Source organism: Mastigoproctus giganteus, chromosome 10, assembly GCF_048544385.1.
Source record: "Mastigoproctus giganteus isolate SK-2022 chromosome 10, ASM4854438v1, whole genome shotgun sequence".
Classification (NCBI taxonomy): Eukaryota; Metazoa; Arthropoda; class Arachnida; order Uropygi; family Thelyphonidae; genus Mastigoproctus; species Mastigoproctus giganteus.
The window spans coordinates 138,000,363-138,019,714 of record NC_143584.1 but is presented as its reverse complement, the minus strand read 5'-3'; the positions used below and the strand labels follow the sequence as shown (position 1 = coordinate 138,019,714).

The 19,352-nt window shown below is 36.5% G+C and overlaps 1 protein-coding gene across 2 annotated transcripts in view; it reads left to right on the top strand.

Annotated features, from left to right (window-relative positions):
• The window catches only part of mys (position-specific antigen beta subunit myospheroid), a 326,956-nt gene that overhangs the window by 114,683 nt on the left and 192,921 nt on the right, over positions 1-19,352 (top strand). For both annotated transcript variants that reach the window (XM_090384150.1, XM_090384149.1), the window contains exon 6: positions 3,692-3,920. In XM_090384150.1, the coding sequence (XP_090240276.1) occupies positions 3,692-3,920 (229 nt within the window). The remainder of the gene's footprint in view (positions 1-3,691; positions 3,921-19,352) is intronic.

Genomic DNA, 19,352 nt, shown 5'->3' with positions numbered 1-19,352 from the left:
CAAATAAATCGTTCTTGTATACTCACATCACTTTCAGAGTTATCTACATTAACATATCTTAAAATAACAGATAATTGTTCTTGATGGCTTACGTCTGGAGTGCAATCTAATAAAATTGTGAAATACTTAGCTTTCTTAACTGTATTTATTATTTCCTTTCTAACTTTTTTAGCCAAAGCAGAAATCAGTTCATCTTGTATTCTATGAGATAAATAGGAACGTGATGCTGATTCTACGCACCGATCCAAATGTTGTTTCATGATTGGGTCAAATCTTGCAAGTAATTCTACGAGACCTAAGAAATTACCGTTATGTGGTTTATATAAAGCATCGCTACTGCCTCTGAACACCAAATTATGCTCTGATAAATATAAAATTGCAGCCACTATTCGTTCACAAACACATTTTAAACGCTGTGTTTTGTTTTTAATTATTTTTTCATGTTCTTTGTCAATAGTGTTTCCAAGTTTCAAATTCTTTTCAAGTTGTAACAATTTGTACATAGCTTGTAAATGATATTCTGATCTTTCATGACTTTGTAATCGCGAACTTGAATGTACCCAATCGTTAAGTCCAGTTAAACACAGAGAGGTGGTATTTGAAGAGAATAACTTGCACGCATAACACAATGTGGCATCTTTGTGCTTTGAGTAGAGTAACCACCTTTGTTCTTGATGTTCCCCATTCGTTAATTTTCTTAAATAATAATTTTTAGAAAAACTTCTGTTATTTTTATCTTTCGGAAAATCGTGGTTTTTTACTTGTCACGCCATTTTGTATGACAGCCATTCTGAATTTATCAGTTATAATTTCAGGCCAAGTACCAGGATCATTGATATTGACATTTTCGTCTTCGTCGCTTTGTTGATTCTCTTGAAGCTGCGGTCCTCGGAATACTTCATCTTGTTCTTTGTTCGACGCTGACAAAAAATCCTCCATCTGTACGTTTCCCTCTGCTTCGTGATTATTTTCCCGTTCTACAGTTTTCTTATCATCGCTTTCCTCTTCATTAGGACGAGAGCTGGCTTTATCATGATCAGGATCGTTTTCGTGGATGTCACACGGCGTAATTTCATTTCCGCGAGTTTGATCTTTCAGTAACTGTGAATTATGCGTTTCTTCAGTTTATTGCACATTTTCGTTTTTTAAAAATTTTGCAAGGGAGTTCCTCTGTTTTTCCGTAATTTCTTCTCTCTTTCTTTCTTTTTTTCTTCAATTTATCAGAGCCACACATACTTTTTTCCTGCATCTCTGTCTCTACTAGTCATGTTGCGAAATAAATACGAATATGTTATTTATTTTCACACCTCGCGAATCGTGATAAAAACGTACGATGTACGATCAGCTGTCATAATATATATGATAATAAATTATAAATTTTCTGTTTATACTCCGGGACGACCAAATGGTCAGAGGAGTTCACAAGATACATAGAATACAAGAAACAGCACCGTATTCAGTAGTCACGGGCTTGAACCCCGGCCACTCAAGGCACGTGTACTTATGCGCTTGACCACTAGGCTACGGCGGCCTTTTATATATATATATATATATATATATATATATAAAAGGTCTCCTTACAAATAAAAAATATATATATATTTTTTTTTATTTGTAAGGAGAGATATTTTAAATATATTTGAAAGAAAATATATTTTTCCGTGTTCTTTGGAGAATTCTTGGCAGGCTTTCAGGTAATGTTAATAACATGATTATTGACATTTTATTTCTTATGTATATTAAAAATATGCCCATTTTATGGTGATGTTGCTAGATTTTGCGACAGTATTAAAACAAAAAAAAAAAAAAAATGAAACCATTTTTATTTTCCAAAACAGGCAGCGGCACGAGGCCTTGAGAAACGCGGGGCCTTGTGCGCTCGCACTGTTCGCACCCCCCTCGGGCCGTCTCTGGGCATCAGTATGACATATGATCACCTCTAATGGCTAAACTGGCCTGAAGCAGTGAACCATGCTTAATATAAGGGTGTCTGTAAGATTCTGTGGCAAAATCCCATTTTCTACCAGTGCAGACCTTATCTCACCAAGCGACTGAGGAGTTGGCTGTCAACGTGCAATGCGACGACCAAAGGTGTTCCACACATATTCAATTGGATGTCTGGTGATCATGCTGTACGTGGCAGTTGTTGGATATCTTCAGTTTCAAGATATTTCTCCACCACTTGAGCACTGTGTGCAGTGGTGTTGTGTGTGAAAAGAAAATTTGGGCTAACCACACCTCTAAAAAGTCACACACAGAGTTAGAGGATCTGTTCTTGGTACCTCTGCCAGTTATGATATCCCTTTCAAAAATATGAAGGGCTCTTGATCATTATTTTGCCCCACATTAGAACACTGCCTTAATGGTAAGTATCCCTTTCTCTGATGTTGGAAGGATGGTACTACATTCCTCATTATCTCCAGCTGAAATAATGCCTAGAATCTGTTTATAGACTAAAAACAGGACTCATCAGAGAATGATACTGTAACCTACTTCTCAGGGCTCCAAGTTGCATGCTCATGGCACCAGTTTCTACAAGCTCTGTGGTGGTTTTGGGGTTAATGGGATACAATCCACTGACTTCCTTGCATAGAGTCAACTTTAATTGAGACTTTAACACAGTCCAGTTGGAAATGTTTTCACCTGTGGCCGCAGCAACCTCAAGAGATGGTTGATGAAAAGACATTGTAGGGCTTCCATCTTGCTGTTAGAGCTAGATATTTGTTTGTTCTGGTTGACATAGCCATTGGGTGACCTTTTCGGGAGATAGGAACTATTACAATAACAGCTAGCCATCCTAAGTACTGGAGATACGGCTATCCCACTGAGCAAGCCAAGAAAATGGGAATGAAATTATGTGGTCACAATTTGCATAATGTGTAGCTCTGTAAGGTGGTAGATTGGATACTCGGAATTTCCATGTCAGGATGCTTATTATATCAAATATTCGCCTTCTGCGATGCTGTTTACAATAAAATATTCACAAAAAACATTTTGTTCTGTTAATTTTCTCAAGCAATGTTGTTGGAATGTTGTCATCTATTGTAAATAAAGCAGTTTCATTTCTGATTTCATAAATGTTGATTGCAATACTGAGACAGATTGCATTTAACTGATGCAAAGATTGTTCCACTAATGTGAACACATGGAGAACAAGAGAATAAAATTGATGACAATGACAAAAATAATGTAAAAGAAAGAATTAATGTGCTCACCCACAATACTCCATAGATTTACTGAAGTTTTCCAATTACAACAGAATATTATTATTTTTTTTTACAATAAATTATATTTATATTGAGGACATGGGATGGAAATTGATAGTGGAAATGCACCAGACCCTTATTCAACATTTTAAATTGAGTGTGTAAATTTAAGTTTACATTTTTAATACAGTTTTGTAGTTATAAACCATTATTTTAGTTCAGTTTTGAGTTACAGTAGGCATCAGTGATGCCTATTGATGCCTACTGTGTATCAGTGATGCCAAAATATACAATAGGCATCGATGATGCCTACTGTATATTTTGTATGTTTGTTTATAATAGTAAATATTTTCAATAGAGAACCAGTAAATTTCAACAAGTTAAAATTTTAGTAACCCAGTAGTGTGTTTTTTTTTTTTTTTTTATTAATCAAGAAACTAAATTTACTGTACTTAATAATTGTTCTTTTTTTTTCTCAAATGCAGACTCACCTTTTCAACTCAAGGTAGAATTTAGACAAGCTGAAGATTATCCAGTTGATTTGTATTATCTCATGGATCTTTCCAATTCAATGGCTGATGATAAGGCTAAGCTTGCACTTCTTGGTGATCATTTTGCCCAAAACATGAGTGATATTACAACCAACTTTATGCTCGGTTTTGGTTCTTTTGTTGATAAAGTTGTGATGCCATATGTTAGTACTGTTCCTGAAAAGTAAGTTTGAGTTTTAACTTATTCTAATTTAATTGTTGTCAGTAATGTGTTCAGTCTGCACTTGGGCTTTCTCCCTCCCCCTCTCTCTTCCTCCCCTCTCTCTAGCAGTGAAAAGTTTATTGCATCATGTTTCATGGAATTAAGTGTTGCTTTTAAATATTAATTAAAGTAACCTTTTAGAGTAGTTTAGCCTACTTGATAGAATAGGAAATGTCATGTGCATATGTGTATAAAAGTCCTTAAGAAAATTTAAATAAAGTTTAAAATGATTTCAAAAAATTCTCAGAAATGGTTGCTTTTCATTGAAAGAGCAGTGAAGACTCAGGTTATCAAAGCTCTCTTTAAATTAGGAATTAAATCTGCTGTTTTTCCCGGGCATGACTGAAATCATATTATTGTAACTCCCTTCTCATTTATTTCAAAGCAAATTTTGCTCATCAGCTTTGATCTGGTCATGGAATACAATTTTTGTGGTAACTAAATAAATGCTGATTCCTGTGGATGTATCAAATATAACTTATTTGGTGCTTTTCAAACAACTCTGATTTCCATCTTATACAAACATGTCATGGAAACACTGTCTGCTTCTTCAGTGCATTGTTCCTTTAATTTTCACCAGCCAAAGAATAAAATGTTGTGTTTTATTCTTTTGAGTAATGATTGTGAAAGTGCAATGGTAAAGGCAGCAATATGGTGAAGAAGCAAAGAAGAAAGTTTCTATGAAATGCTTGTAAGAATGAATCAGTTTTGATTTCAAAAAGCACTTAGTAAATTGCCGATTTCTTATGCTTTACAGGATTGGTGTTTCTTCAATCCTAATAACTTTCTGAACCTGTGCATTGTACCACATGACTTCATTAGAATTGTTTTGTTGGAAACCATTTTTATTTTTAAAATTTTTCAATTACATGAACATCCCTGGAACCTTTACTGTTGTGCGAACTTTCGCAAATGCATGAAGTACCTAATAACTTCTGCATATCCATTTGGGTGTAACAAATTTATTTCCAATGAACAGAGTTTCATCAAGCTTAGAAATATTTCTCAAGTCATACCAAATTTCATTAAAATCAGAAAAATGGAAATCTGATATCTTCTCCCCATGTATATCTTGAGTTATCCTGTTATCCATGTCTGACCATATAACTCCCAAATCCCTTTCTTCTTCTTCTGTTTTTAGTTCAACCCCCACCAAGTGTAAAGTTACTTTGGGGTTGATATTCTCAAGCGTCAACGTAGCAAAATGCAAAACTTCACATTTTGCTGCATTAACTTTCTGATCATCCCTGGAAAAAAAAATCTGTCCGGGTTGTCCCAAAGAAGCTCAGCTTGGAAACAATGATTTGCTACTCTGATCTTAACATCTTCAAATTTTGACATCATACCTTTATTCATTTGTCATTTAAGAAAATCAGAAACAACAGTCATACCCAACGTTGTGAACCCCACTTATTATATTATCACACTCTGAAAAGTAACCATTAATCACAGCCATCTGCTTCCTGCCCTGCGGCCATTTTGCAATCCATAATAAGGGTGTTTTGTGTGATACCAACATGTTTCACTTTATACAGTAACCTGTTATGCGAGACTGAACCAAATGGTTCACTGCAGTCCAAGAAAACATCAAAATTATTTCCTACATCCAGCTTATGGGTAATTGTCAAAATAGCTAATTAGGTTGGTTAGATCTGATTTTCCTCTTACAAAACCATGCTGTTTCCTCCAGAATTCCATTTCTATCTAAATGATAGTGTATTGCACTCTTCATCATTGCCGCCATGATTTTCCCTACTTGGGCTGACCAGTTGGTAGTTATTTACTTCATTCTTAAAACTACTTTTATGTATTGTCAATACACACGGTGCTGCTCCAATCCAAAGGAATCTCTCCTGAGTCCACTGGTGCCCTCATAATTACCCTTAATGATTTAATGCACTCTTACTGCCCCCTCAGAATTACTGGGTATATGCCATCAAATCCAGCAGCCTTACCTTCAGTCTTGAAAGTTTTTCTAATAAATAATCTTCTGAAATTTTAATATTAGTAATATATTGCTTTTCAGCTTAACTCGCACAGCCTCCTTGTCATGAAGGCTCTTTTGTCTGTAAATGCAAAGTACTTATTCAATTCATCTGCAAAATCAACTGGGTTATCTAAGACTTTCTTGCAACTATTACACAACAGTCTAATCTGATTTGTACCTCTCGTTTTTTGTTATTCACATGTGTGAAAAATTTGCTGTCCCCCATTCCTTGTTCTCATAGGCAGCAGATTTTTCATAATTTGCCTTTGCCAGCTTAGCCTTTTCTGTTGCACTATTACAGATAAATTTGTAGCCATTATTAGCTTCTGTACATTTTATTGAGTTAACTTTTTTATGTCATCTTTTTCTTCTCTATTAAACTGGCTGGCTAGTGTATATGCATTTATGGCTTCTGTGACTACTGCTTTAACCCTGAGACAGGCATGAGATCATTGAGACACCCCTCCCCCAACAAAAAAAAATATATATATATTTCACAGCCACACACACGCACAGCTGAAAATCCTATTAGCTGTTTTTGAAAATATTTTCTTTGATTTCTCCACTGAAATTCCAGAAATCTTTGTCAGTTATCATGCAGATGGGGAAAAATGCAGGATTTAAATTATGCTAATTGCACGTATTGAGTGACATCTGTCATTACAATTGTTAACAGCAAACCGGCTTTATTGAAGCACACTTTCTAACATTTGATAATTCTCTCTCTCTCTCTCTCTCTCTCTCTCTCTCTCTCTCTCTCTCTCTCTCTCTCTCTCTCTCTGATAATATTGAAGCATCAGACTGTTGATGTGCTTTACATTTTATGATGCAGCATTCATGTTATTGATAAGCTAGCATCCAATTGCATGCATTCATTGAAGTGCGTGGGTTTTTGATTTGTGTTTTGCTCACCAACAGATCTAAACAGTTATTTTCAAAACTTAATTTAAAATGTTTTTAATATAAAAACATATATATTTTTTAAAGTTGTATTCAGAAAAGATTGGAAATAAAGGTGGCATGAAAAATGAAATAATTTTAATTATTTCTAGCCAATTTTTAAAATGCATGGATGTTGGGTCACTTCAATCCCAGCACCTAGAGGAGCAACAATTCTTTGTACACCCAGATCTAGGTTAACGATATTGCATGATTGTAATGTATTAACTCTCCTTCTGTTATTTGTCCAGTTGATGTCCCGCAGGAAAATGAGAAATTCTTTTGCTTTCACAAAAAAAATTCAAAATTGTTCCTGTTTTTTTTTTTTTTTTTTTTTTTATGCTACCTATAATTTCATTCTTTTCTGAACACAGCTGGCAAATCTGTTCTGTATTAAAAATATATCATTTTTAATTAATTTTTGAAAATTAAAACTTACTTTAGACCTGTCGGAATGCAAAAGCAAATTTAAAAACCCTGCCCTTTGAGCTTCAAGTAGAGCACATCACTAACAACAGTGCTTGCTGCTGGAATGTGAAGTGTGCATGTAAACAGTTCCAATTCCAGATGAGTCATCAATGTCACGAAACCAGATAGCATTACCAGTTGGAGGAAAGCATGCATCAGTAAAGCCAAAATTACTATTGATATCTCTTCATGACACATGTCAGCCAACACTTGCATGTGATTTAGGTTTATATGTCTTGATTATCAAAATTAATAAAATTCATTTTATTAATTTTGTGATAATAAGGACATTTCTAGAACTTTCTGTGAACAATGCAAAGAAACCTTTTTCAACAACAGATGCAGTTCAGCTGTGTGGATGGAACAGAAGCATAAAATGCTGTTAGTCGTGTGGGGGTTAAATTGACCCTGCATAACTGATTCAAAGATATAGGTATGTATAGCCTTAAACTGACATAGTGTCCTTTCTCCGAATTTAATCCCCATGCTTTTACTGAAATTTAGCACCTGCATCCTCTTTCTTCGTCTTCTATCTGAGGACTCCATGATCACTTCCTGCACTGACAGCCCTGTGATGTCATTTGGCTTGTGCAGTGTTCTCCCCAGGACCTATCGAATGGGCACACCACCCAGTGAATTTTTTACCGACCGCCTGGATAAAATTTAAGAAATTCTCGTGGTACTGTATGGTACTGCTCACTAATCTCGAGCAATATTAGTTCAAGGTAACTGTGACAGGAGCATATAATCTTAAATTATGCAATTTTTGCTCTGGATCTCTTAAGTCATTATAAATAACAGAAAATTTTATAATATTGCAAAGTATTACATTTCTCCACCTGACTTCTTAATATTACATAATGCCACCTGGTTGACAAAATTTTCTGGGGAGAACACTATTGTGGGTGATGATCATATCTAGAATATTCTTATTCATAGTACTTTCCCTAACATGCTGATACAAATATCAATTATCTAGTTGATTTAAATATTTTGTTTCCCATTGCAAATTAATTACTGAGATAGCTGATAGAGTGACAAACAAAGACATAGTTATTGTTAGGGGAAATGTCTGTCACCAGCACCAGAGCTTGTCAGTCCTATCCATATGTGTATCATGTATATTCACCAGCCAATTAGCATTAGTAGTTGAGGCATATGGTGAAGAAAGCAAGCTTATACAGCATCAAAAAAAAAAAAAAAAAAAAAAAAAAAAACATTCCCATTTCACCCATCTGGTCACTACTCCAAAAAATATTTGTCTAGTTCAGCCTTAAATTTATTTAAGCTGTCAACTTCAACAACAACAGATGGAAGTCTGTTCCAGCAATAAACTACCTGTTGGCTAAAGGCAAACTTCTGCACATCTGTTGTACAACTGTCTTTCCTCAATTTGAATCTATGCCCCCTCAGGTTCTGAGTCTGAGAAAGCAGAAGTTTCCTGTCAGCATTGAGCCTGCTCAAACCATTCAAGGCCTTATACAACTCAATCAAATCACTTTGCAGATGCCTAGTCTCCAGATGCTGCAACTTGCTGAACTTAAGCCTTTCTTCATAAGCACGCTCCTTCGTTCCTCTCACCAATCTTGTTGCCCTTCTTTGTACTCATTCTAGCAACTCTACATCCTTCCTAAAATGAGGCCTCCAGACCTGTATACAGTACTCAAGGTGTGGCCTGACCATTGCCTCATACAAAGGAATAATCACCTCTTTGTCTCTGCTAGCAAAATTCTTATATATCATTGAAAAACTCCATCACCTGCTCTGCCAGACCATATGCTGCTCAGAGAACTTCATATATGACTGCACAATTACCCCCAGGTCTTTTTCATTCTTCACCTCTCTAAGTGTAGTACCACAGAGTTGGTATGTTTCTGTTGGGTTACTGCTACCCATATGCAGTACTTTGCATTTGTCAATGTTAAAATTCAGTTGCCACTTCTCAGCCCATCTGCCTAACTTTTCTAGATCCTGTTGCAGTAGAATAATGTCTTTAGTGTCATTAACAACCCTGCCAACCTTTGTGTCATCTGCAAACTTGGACATTCATCGATATCATTGATAAATACACAAAACAACATTGGGCCCAGCACCGACCCATGGGGGACTATGCTAATAACATTAGTCCATGTAGAGCAGTGTCCATTTATTACCACTCTCTGCAGTCTCCCACTCAACCATCCCTTTATCCATTGCAGTAACTTGCCCTTAATGCCATACCGCTCCAATTTGTACACAGTCTTCCATGTGCAACAGTAGCAAAAGCTTTCCTGAAATCCAAGTACAGTAAACCCCCGCTATTCGCGGTTTCACGTATTCGCGATTGCTGATTTAATATAAAATGAAACCTAAAAAAAAAAAATGAATTTTAAAGTGCCGTGAATATTTTCCGCCATAAAAAAACATGGGCGTGGCTAAAATTATCTTTCCCTGTCAAAACAGCATTCAGTGGGGGGGGGTGACAAAATCGCGAGCGTGGATGTTTCTCGCTAATCCTTGTTCAGTATGTGTTATGCGCTTGTCATGGAAGGTTTCGTCGTTTGCTTTTAATTTATATGCTTATATATTAAATAAATTTATCAATTTATAAATTGATATGCTTACAAAAGTGATAAATCTACTGTTTTGCAGTGTAAAACAGACTTTTTCAAGTATGTTAACGGAAGAAAGTGCCTTTATTGCAGACAAGTTCTTTTTTACCCGTACAAAAATATGGCTACGAATAACAAAGGAAATGTGAATATATCAAAGAAGGTGATGACATTAGCGAATAAAATTGAGTTATTAAACAAAATTTCTAATGGTGAAAGTGTCTCCTCAGTGGCAAAACATTATAAAATCAATGAGTCAACGGTACGATCAATCAAAAAATCGGAACTGAAAATCCGCTGTAGTGTCTGTGAAAACGCGCTAATTGCTTCAAAAATTTTCTCTGTAACTCGTGATGTTAAATTAGAAAAAAATGGAAAAGGCTTAAAATCTGTGGATAGAAGACCGAACTCAAAATTAAATTCTGTTAAGTTCCCTCATCATTAGTGAAAAGGCAAAACTCCTTTATCAACACTTTAGCGAAACTGGTGATAGCACTGGTGGGATAAGTTTTTTTGCTAGCAAATGTGCTGGTTTGAAATTTCTAATAAATATTACATTTAATATTAAATTGTTTCTTATTTTCATTTCGATGCCATATGCTTGCATTTCACTATGTACTGTCTATGTACATAGTCATATTATGAAGGTACATATAATACATACGTAGACAAAATTTTAGACTAGTTTTTCTTATATATTTCATACTTTGGAACGGAACCCCTTTATTACTATGGGAGCCATAACTCAGTATTCGCAACATTTCTCAGGAACGTAACTCCCACGAATAGCGGGGGTTTAGTATATGATATCAAAATTATGTTTAGCATCCAGTTCCTTTGTGATCACATTGTAGTATCCAATCAAATTGGTCAGACAAGACTTTCCCTTAACAGACCCATGCTGTGTCTGAACTGTTGCTGCTGTCATGTCTAGGTGATCTTTAATCACCTCTTTAACCAGTGACTCCATTATTTTCCCCGGAACAGAAGTTAAACTAAGGTCTATAATTATTTGTCACCCTTTGAGAACCCCCTTTGTGAATTGGGGATACATTTGCACATATCCAGTCCATGGGGACCTCTCCCGGCTCTAAGGATGCTCTTAGAATTAAGCCAAAGGGTTTGCTTACTTCCCTTGCTGCCTCCTTCATTATAACTGTATAGATTCCATCTGCCCCAGGTGCCTTTTTTCCGTTTAACTTCAACAATTTCTCCTCCACTTTGCTCTCAGTTATCTAAATCACTTTGCTCCCTGTTAGAGTTTGATAAACTTCTGGCATTCCCCTCCTTGACTAATTCTCATGTGTGAATGTAGATGCAAAATACTGTTCAGTTTATCAGCTACTTGAGCAGTATCATCAATAGTCAAACCATCTATGTTAAGTAGACCAATCTGATTCATCCCCTTCCTTCTAGTTTACATAAGTAAAGAACTCTTTGCCGTTTTTCTTTGCCAAAGATTTTTTGTAATCTGCCTTTGCCTGCCTAACCTCCTTTGTGACTTGATTACAGACAAGCTTATATCTGTCATAGGCTTCTGTGTTGCTTAATAATTTATATGCATCTCATGCATTTTTCTTCTCTCCCACAAGTCTCATTAATTCATCTGACATCCATTTAGGCCTGAACCATGAACAGTATTTCTGAGTTGGAATGAAAAGCCTAGTAGCCTCCAAGATTAAGTCCCTGAAGGCTTCCCATTTAAAATTCACCATTGGTAACATCATCAGTCGATCCCACTGTATAGAATTTAAAAACTGTCTGTTACCACTTTAAGTCACCTTTATGAAAACAAAAATCCTTCCCTTTACCCTTGATGATAGTTACATCTTTAAGTAAATCCCACATTGGTACACTGTGATCACTGTCACCTAGTGGTTCCTTTATCTGAAAATTTCTCATGCATGCATCATCACTGCTGATCAAGGGTATTACTCCCTCTGGTTGCCACTCGAACATGTTGCTGTAGAAAACAATTCTCCAATAAGTCCACAGAAGTCTTGCTAGCGTGTGAGTGACCACAAGTTCCAATCAATATCTGGAAAGTTAAAATCCCCCATTACAAGACAATCTGATTTACTGGCCCATTCTATTTCTCTGCACAACTGTTCATTGTACTCAACATTGCACTCTCCACCTGTGTCAACTGGATGCACTTCTTAAATTTTATGTCTTTCTTATCTAACACATAACCCCTCCTCCCTTCCTACCCTGTCTACCTTTCTGTACACATTGTACTCCCCAAATTCCAATTCTGCACCGCTTATATCTGTGTGACACCATGTCTCTGATATCCCAAAAATATCTGCCTTTGATGTCTTGATCAGCACTTCAAATTCATCAATTTTATTTATTATACTTCTTGCATTAGTGCACATGCAAGTATACATGCACTTGTTCTTAATCTTAGTTTCCCTAACACAGCCCATGTATTTACTTGTTCCATGATGACTCCCAGCAGCTCTTGAAATCCCCAGAAACTTGCTCTCTGGGCTTCTGCTCATTACAATAGAAGCAGTGCAAGAATCACTTTTGCTTCTGCCTGCGGCTACTGTTAATCTTTTAGTTTGTGAATCCCCCAAAACTAGCAGTTTTCCAACCCACCTAACACTGCCCCGGTAGCATCAGCAAATATTCTTGCACCCTTTCTGTTTAAGTATATCCCACCCCTGTATAAGCAAGCACAGACCACTCTGAAAAAAATTCTAACCCTTGAGCCTTGCACAGTCTCTCCAGGGCCGAATTGATTGCAAAGGCTCTCATCATATACTCCCTCCTATCGTGTCTGGGCAGAATTGCAGACGCTTTTAAATTTAACCCTAACTCGGGACTTTTTTTCAGCATTGGCCTGTACTTGTTAAGTAAATCTGCGGATCTCTTACTCTTAAGATCATTAGTGCCAATGTGCACAACAATATCACCTTTTGTGCCCTTAAAACATGATATCTGCTCTACAGCATCATCAACTTTTGTCCCTGGCAAACATACCCTGGTCCTGTTCCACCTATCTTTTTTGCATACTATATTCCCTGTCTCCCTGACAATAGTCACCTACAATAAATAGTTCCTGTGGAACCAGTGCTTTCTACATTTGAGATTGCAGCCTGTGTTGCCTGATGCACAGGAGTGAGCTCTGGTGTTGAGTTGGGCAGCTGAGAGCTTGATGGATGCCTCATTAATTTTTTCGAGGGCATTTACTCTACACCTCAAACTATTGTACACGCCCATCAGAACGCTGAGTTGGCACCTAATTTCTTCAATCTCTGCACCTAGCCCACACAAAGACATCCTTGGCTAGATCATGTCCTGTTCTGGACAGGTCATGATATTGTTGTCTAAAACAATGTGTGAAATGTGAAATGTTATGACATTTCACGCATTGTTTTAGATTGTGATGCCTGGGAGAATCGCCCCCTTTGGTCCTCCCGCGAGCCACAGCACTCTGGCTATTCTGTGAACACTGCTTTGCTGCTCTAGTCTGGATCATGATTCCATTTGCAAATTAGCCTTGGATTAGCCTCTGACCCAGACTCAAAGAAGCAGTCGAGTGTTTAGAAATGCTCTATCTCCTTTGTAGAAAAAAAATTCATACTGCACGTACAACTTCTAAAGTTGCAGGTGCAGTATGAAATGCTAATATTGTTTTTTGATACCTCTGAACCACACTAGGAATGGTAAATATTATGCAAGGGCACTTGATCATTTGCAGAATGCATTCAGAAAAAATGTTTTTCTTTGACAAACAAAGTTTTTAAAGCATTTTGTGCCTCTGCACTCGACACTACCGTGCTCAAATGGACACTCACCACATTCTTCTTCACTGTCATCTTCAAAATCCTCTTTTTTTCTAACAGCTTTGGGAATTTCCTCATTTGCCTGCGTCTTGGTTGTCACCAGGTTGTTGTCCACAGTCTCGTAATCATCCACACATGCCAATCCTGTATACAAGTTGTTTCTTCAACCAGATTGTTAATGGAATATTGTCATTGTTCTTTTCAGTGTCTTTGTTGATTTCTGTGGCCTTTAGTCCTTCCTTATTAAAAATGTTTTTGATGGTTTGCGATGTGACCTTATCCTATGCTTGTGAATTGGATGGCATAGAGGACTGAAATTTGAATTTTTTCCTTTCTTTCAATAGATTCGATAGTTTTCAATATTGAAAGTTTTCTAAAATGGCATTTAAAGCTTCTGATAACACCTTGATCCATGGGTTGGAGAACAAAAGTTGAGTTCGGTGATAAAAAATAAAAGTTTGATGTTGATTATTGAGAATGGGATGTAATGGACAATTGTCTAAAATCGGCAATTTTTTTTTTTTTTTTACCTCTTTTTTCCCAATTATGCACTTCTTCAAAAATGGGTGAAGTGATCCAGCCTTTTTTTTCTTAGCCTTGTATATTACTGAAAGATTTTTAATGTTTTTAAAACTTCTTGGATTTACCTATTACTAAGAGTTTTTCAGTTCCACTCATATTGGTACAAATCAGAATAGTCACTCTTTGGATAATTTTCTGCCTCTGCATTTTGCACCTTTAAACTTGCAGGCCTTGGGGATGGGCAATCTAAAAAACACAACAGCTTCACAAGAATTAAAAATAATACTTTGACAGAAGCCTTTTCTTATCTCTTGCCACATTTTCAGTCCAGTCATTACTTGCTTCTTTGTTCACTCCACCAGATTTGCCACTTATCTTACAATAAACAATATTTCTTTTTTGAATCTGTCAAGCTACTCATTATTGCAAACAAAATCTGCATATCCAAGTTGATCAGCCAATTTTATTTTTCACCTTGTAGTTTCTGTAGAGGGCCACTAATAGGAATAAAATTTCTTTTCTATGTAAGCCAATTCAAAAGAGCCTTATCCAGATCACTTTTTCACACTTATACAACTTTTTTGCAATGATGTTTTTTCAAGAGCATTAGTCATTTTTCCTGTCCCCCCCCCCCTAAATGTCTTTTACACAGTTGGATGAATTCAGGCTTAACTTTTTGCAAATGACTGCATTCCTTGTTCCATTCTCTAAGTCACAAATATTCACTTTCTTGCTGGTTGTGAATGTTTTTTTTCCTTGCCATTTGAAGGTAAAACAAGAACTGAAATTAATGCAGCACAACAAAACCTAAACTACAGAAGCAAATTTTTTTTTTTTTTAAATTCCAAGTGTTCTTCCCAAGTTTTAAAGACTCATTCACACACAGTGATTTGAAATTATGCAGAATGTTTCATATCAATGCAGAAAAATTTTGTTGGTTAATTTGCCAGGTAAGTTCTCTCCCTAGGCCTTCTGAGAATCCATAACAATAGGGAAGAGATACATTACAAAAGAGGATTAAGAGATTAGAGAAATAACACAAAAAACTAAAGAAGAGACACCTTCACAGTGAGCACAAGCATCACATCCTAGGGATTGATCATCTCCGGTTTTCTCCAAAAGACGAGTCCAACGGAGGTTGTTATTGTTATTTGGTTTTTAGGAGCATTAGCAACTAAGACCATATTGCTCCGGGGATATGCGGTGGACATTCCCTGACCTTTCTGCATCCTCTGTATTTGGTGGTCACTGGCTCGAACCCCGGTCTAATCAAGAAGCGTGTGCTATGCACTGCCCACCTGGCTATGGAGGCACCACGAAGGTAGTGTAGCAGAATTATCTTGTCCCCCTGCTACAGGGTAACCATTAGAGCCCCCCATTACATGGGGTGCTTGAGGATTTCCACAGGAACAACGACTATGCTCTTTGTGGTAGCATACTGCACTAAAAATATTCTGAGAGTTGTTTAAAGGGTTATACCTAAATCTAAATTACTGTTGGCAGGGATGTGGAAAGTGATAAAGGGGAAATGTCATAAACTGGCAAAGGAATAATAGACCTTAGCACCTCATATGGCAGTTTGGGCACTGCTTATTGTTAATGGCTTAAAAATTTGCTCATTATACCCATGAAGCTCTTAATTACCATCATCATCAGCCATTTTCAATCCACTGTAGGATGAAGGCCTCTACAGCAACTTTCAAGTTCCTTCTGTTTTGTGCAATGGCCATCCATTTACTACCCACAAACTCATGAATTTCATCTGTCCATCTCCATTGTTGTCTTCCAGGTTTTCTCTTAGCTCGTCTTGTGTACTATTCTGTTATTTTCTTAGTCCATCTGTCATCGTGTCTTCGAGCTATGTGTCCTGCCCAAGACCATTTTAGTTCTTTAGTTTTGATAAGAATGTCCTTTACTTGAGTTTGCTGCCTAATCCATGTGTGTTTCTCTTCTTATCTAACAGTCTGATTCCCAATATAATTCATTCCATTCTTCGTTGTGTAGTTCTCAGCTTCTCTTCCATTCTTTTGGTGAGTGCCCAAGTACTTTCTTAAGTCATGGTAGGGAGTATACCCTGGTTCATTATTTTACGTTTCAGACAAATTGATATTGCTCCTCAGTATGTGACTATATTTTCTGAATGCTATCCATCCAAAATTTATTCTTCTCTTGACTTCCATCCATTTATCATTACTACAGCTAATGGCGTGTCCCAGATAAGTATATGACAACACCTTTTCAATTACTGCTCCTTCAATCATTATATCCCTTTCTGTGGCATACTTGTTCATCATTACTTTTGTTTTAGCCATATTCCTCTTTAGTCCAAAATCCTTACTAACTGTGCATAACTGATTAAGATTTTCCTCTAATTCTTTGGGATCGTGGCTTATGACCACAATGTCATCTGCAAATCGTAAATGGTTTAGGTACTCTCCATTCACATTGACTCATTTCTGGAACCAGTCTAATCTTCTGAAAGCTTCCTTCAGGGCAGCAGTAAACAACTTCGGAGATATTGTGTCTCCTTGTCGAACTCCTTTCTCAATTTTAAGTTTATTACTATCTTTGTCTAGTCTAATAAAGGAGATAGCATTCTCATATATTTTCTTCAAAATCATAATATATGGGGTATCTATGCCTTGTCTTTCCAGTGCTCGAAACATTGCCTTATGCTGTATTGAGTCAAATGCCTTTCATAATCCACAAATTCCAGGCATAATGGCGTTTTATATTCATTTGCCTTTTCCATTAGCTGTGACATTACATGAAGGTGATCCATAGTTGAGAATCCTGTCGTAAAAGCAGCTTGCTCTTTCGGTTGATTCTCATCAAGTATTCCTTCTAATCTGTTAGTAATGACCCTTGTGAACAACTTATAGATGTGGGATAACAAGCTAATTGGTCTATAATTTCCAATTTCTGATTTATCTCCTTTCTTATGCAGCAAAACTATTATTGCATTATTCCACTGCTTAGGCATCACACCTTTTCTAATGCACTTTGTGAAGAGCCTTGCCAGTTTTTGTGTTATGTCTCTTCCTCCCAATTTTAAGAACTCTACAGTAACTTCATCTTCCCCAGGGGCTTTCTGATTCTTCATTTTCTTCAATGCATGTTCTACCTCATCAGGAAGGATATCAGGTATGTTGTATTTGTTGCTAATTTGCGATCCATCTTCCCCACTACTGTCATTTTTTTTTTTTTTTTTTTCTTTCTGTTTATACTCCGGGACGACCAAACGGTCAGAGGAGTTCACAAGATAGACAGAATACAAGAAACAGCACCGTATTCAGCAGTCACGGGCTTGAACCCCGGTCACTCAAGGCACCGGTACTTATGCACCCACGCGCCTGACCACTAGGCTACGGCTGCCTTATCATTCCCTCGCTCCTTGTATAACTCTTTATAGTAGTCTTCTGCTATTTGAATTATGCCTTCTCTGCTATTCATAAGTACACCATTGCTATTCTTCAGTTTCAGTATCATTTGTCTTTCTGTATTACTGCTCATGACTGCTGATTTAAATCCTTTGTTTTCCCTTAATGCTTGTTCTACTTTTTTTGTGTTAAATTTTCTTATGTCTTCTCTGAGTCTCTTTCTAATGGCTTTGCATAACTCAGTATACTCAATTTTCTCCCTGTCTGTGTTTTTCTTGCTCTTCATTTGTCATCTTCAGTTCATCATGGCAAGTCTTTCTTGACTGATTTTTTTTTCTTCTTTGGATTTCTTTTTACCTATAGGTTTCTTCGGCTTTATGACTTTCAGAAAGTTGTAATATTCCTCATCGATATCTTGGTCCTGAACAGTCTGCAGCAGCTCTTAACTACCATGATTGCTCTAACTGTGAAATGTTGTTCATGAAATACATAATTTCCAATCAACTCTTCTCTGTTTGCTTGCAATAGCCAAACTCTCATAACTGTGCTTGTTATAAACGAGTTTGGCTGGTTTTTTTTTTTTTATTTTGGTTGATTCTATGTACAGTTATCTTTGGAAGATGAAAAAAAAAAAAAAAACAACTTCCCACATTACTTGTCCATCTACTCTAATAATTACATTTATTAAGTAAATCAAAAGGATTGCACATAGTTTGCTGCAATTATTCCTTAAAAAGCATATTTAATTTCTTTAACTGCTCGTTTTAAGGAATGATTACAGCAGATGATCTGTTTACATTTGGCCAGATGGCAGTCAATGGCTAAAACACAATCCTATTGAAATGCAAGCATTGATGTTTCCTGAAGTGGTCCCTGTGGGTGCCCTATCTTTATTTCAGTTTATTTTAGTTTGTTTATTATGGAAGTGGCATTAATCCTTTGGTTGTACATCTCTTTGGGGGTGGAGTCATGATTTTGCACTGCTGAAGACGATTGCCTCCTTTTTTCTTGATTTTAATTTGATTATCTTGGTGGTCAGGCAATAAAATTGCTGCATTCTTGTGGTATAATTGTTTTTATTTCTACTGTAATCTGTTTTGGATAGTTTTAATGAAATTGATTGGAATCTAAAAAAAATAAATAAATAAAATAAAAACAGATTTTGTATTACACTCTGCACAGTCTGATGTGCTTATTTTCTCACTAATTTTCAAGGGAATTGTTGATTGAATGACAAGCTTTTCTCTTTTCTTCCATAGCTCCCAAATGGAAAGTAACAGATTCAGAAGGTAATGGGACAGAATTCCAAACAGAGCAATGACAAATCTTCAAAAAATTGCAAACCTTGTTTATGTAAAATATATAAAGTTTGTTCAGTAGTAATTTTGGATGGGGGGTTCAAAAAGGTAGTGCCAATGCTGTTATGTACACATGTTTATGAACAGGAATCATATGGCATAGATTACATATAGTATAAAAGGAGACAGGATAGTTGTATAGCAGCAGCAGCAGCAGCAGCAGCAGCAGCAGCAGTTTCATAACCGTATATGAATGAACAAAAAAAAATTTAAGTGAATGCTAAGGGTGATCTGATCTGTTTTAGATGAATAGTGAAGTTGATTGGGATGAAATGCAAAGAAATACTTCCATGGTTTCTAGCATACACTATGGTTATTACCTGGGTACAACTCTGGTTCCTTCTATAATAGCTT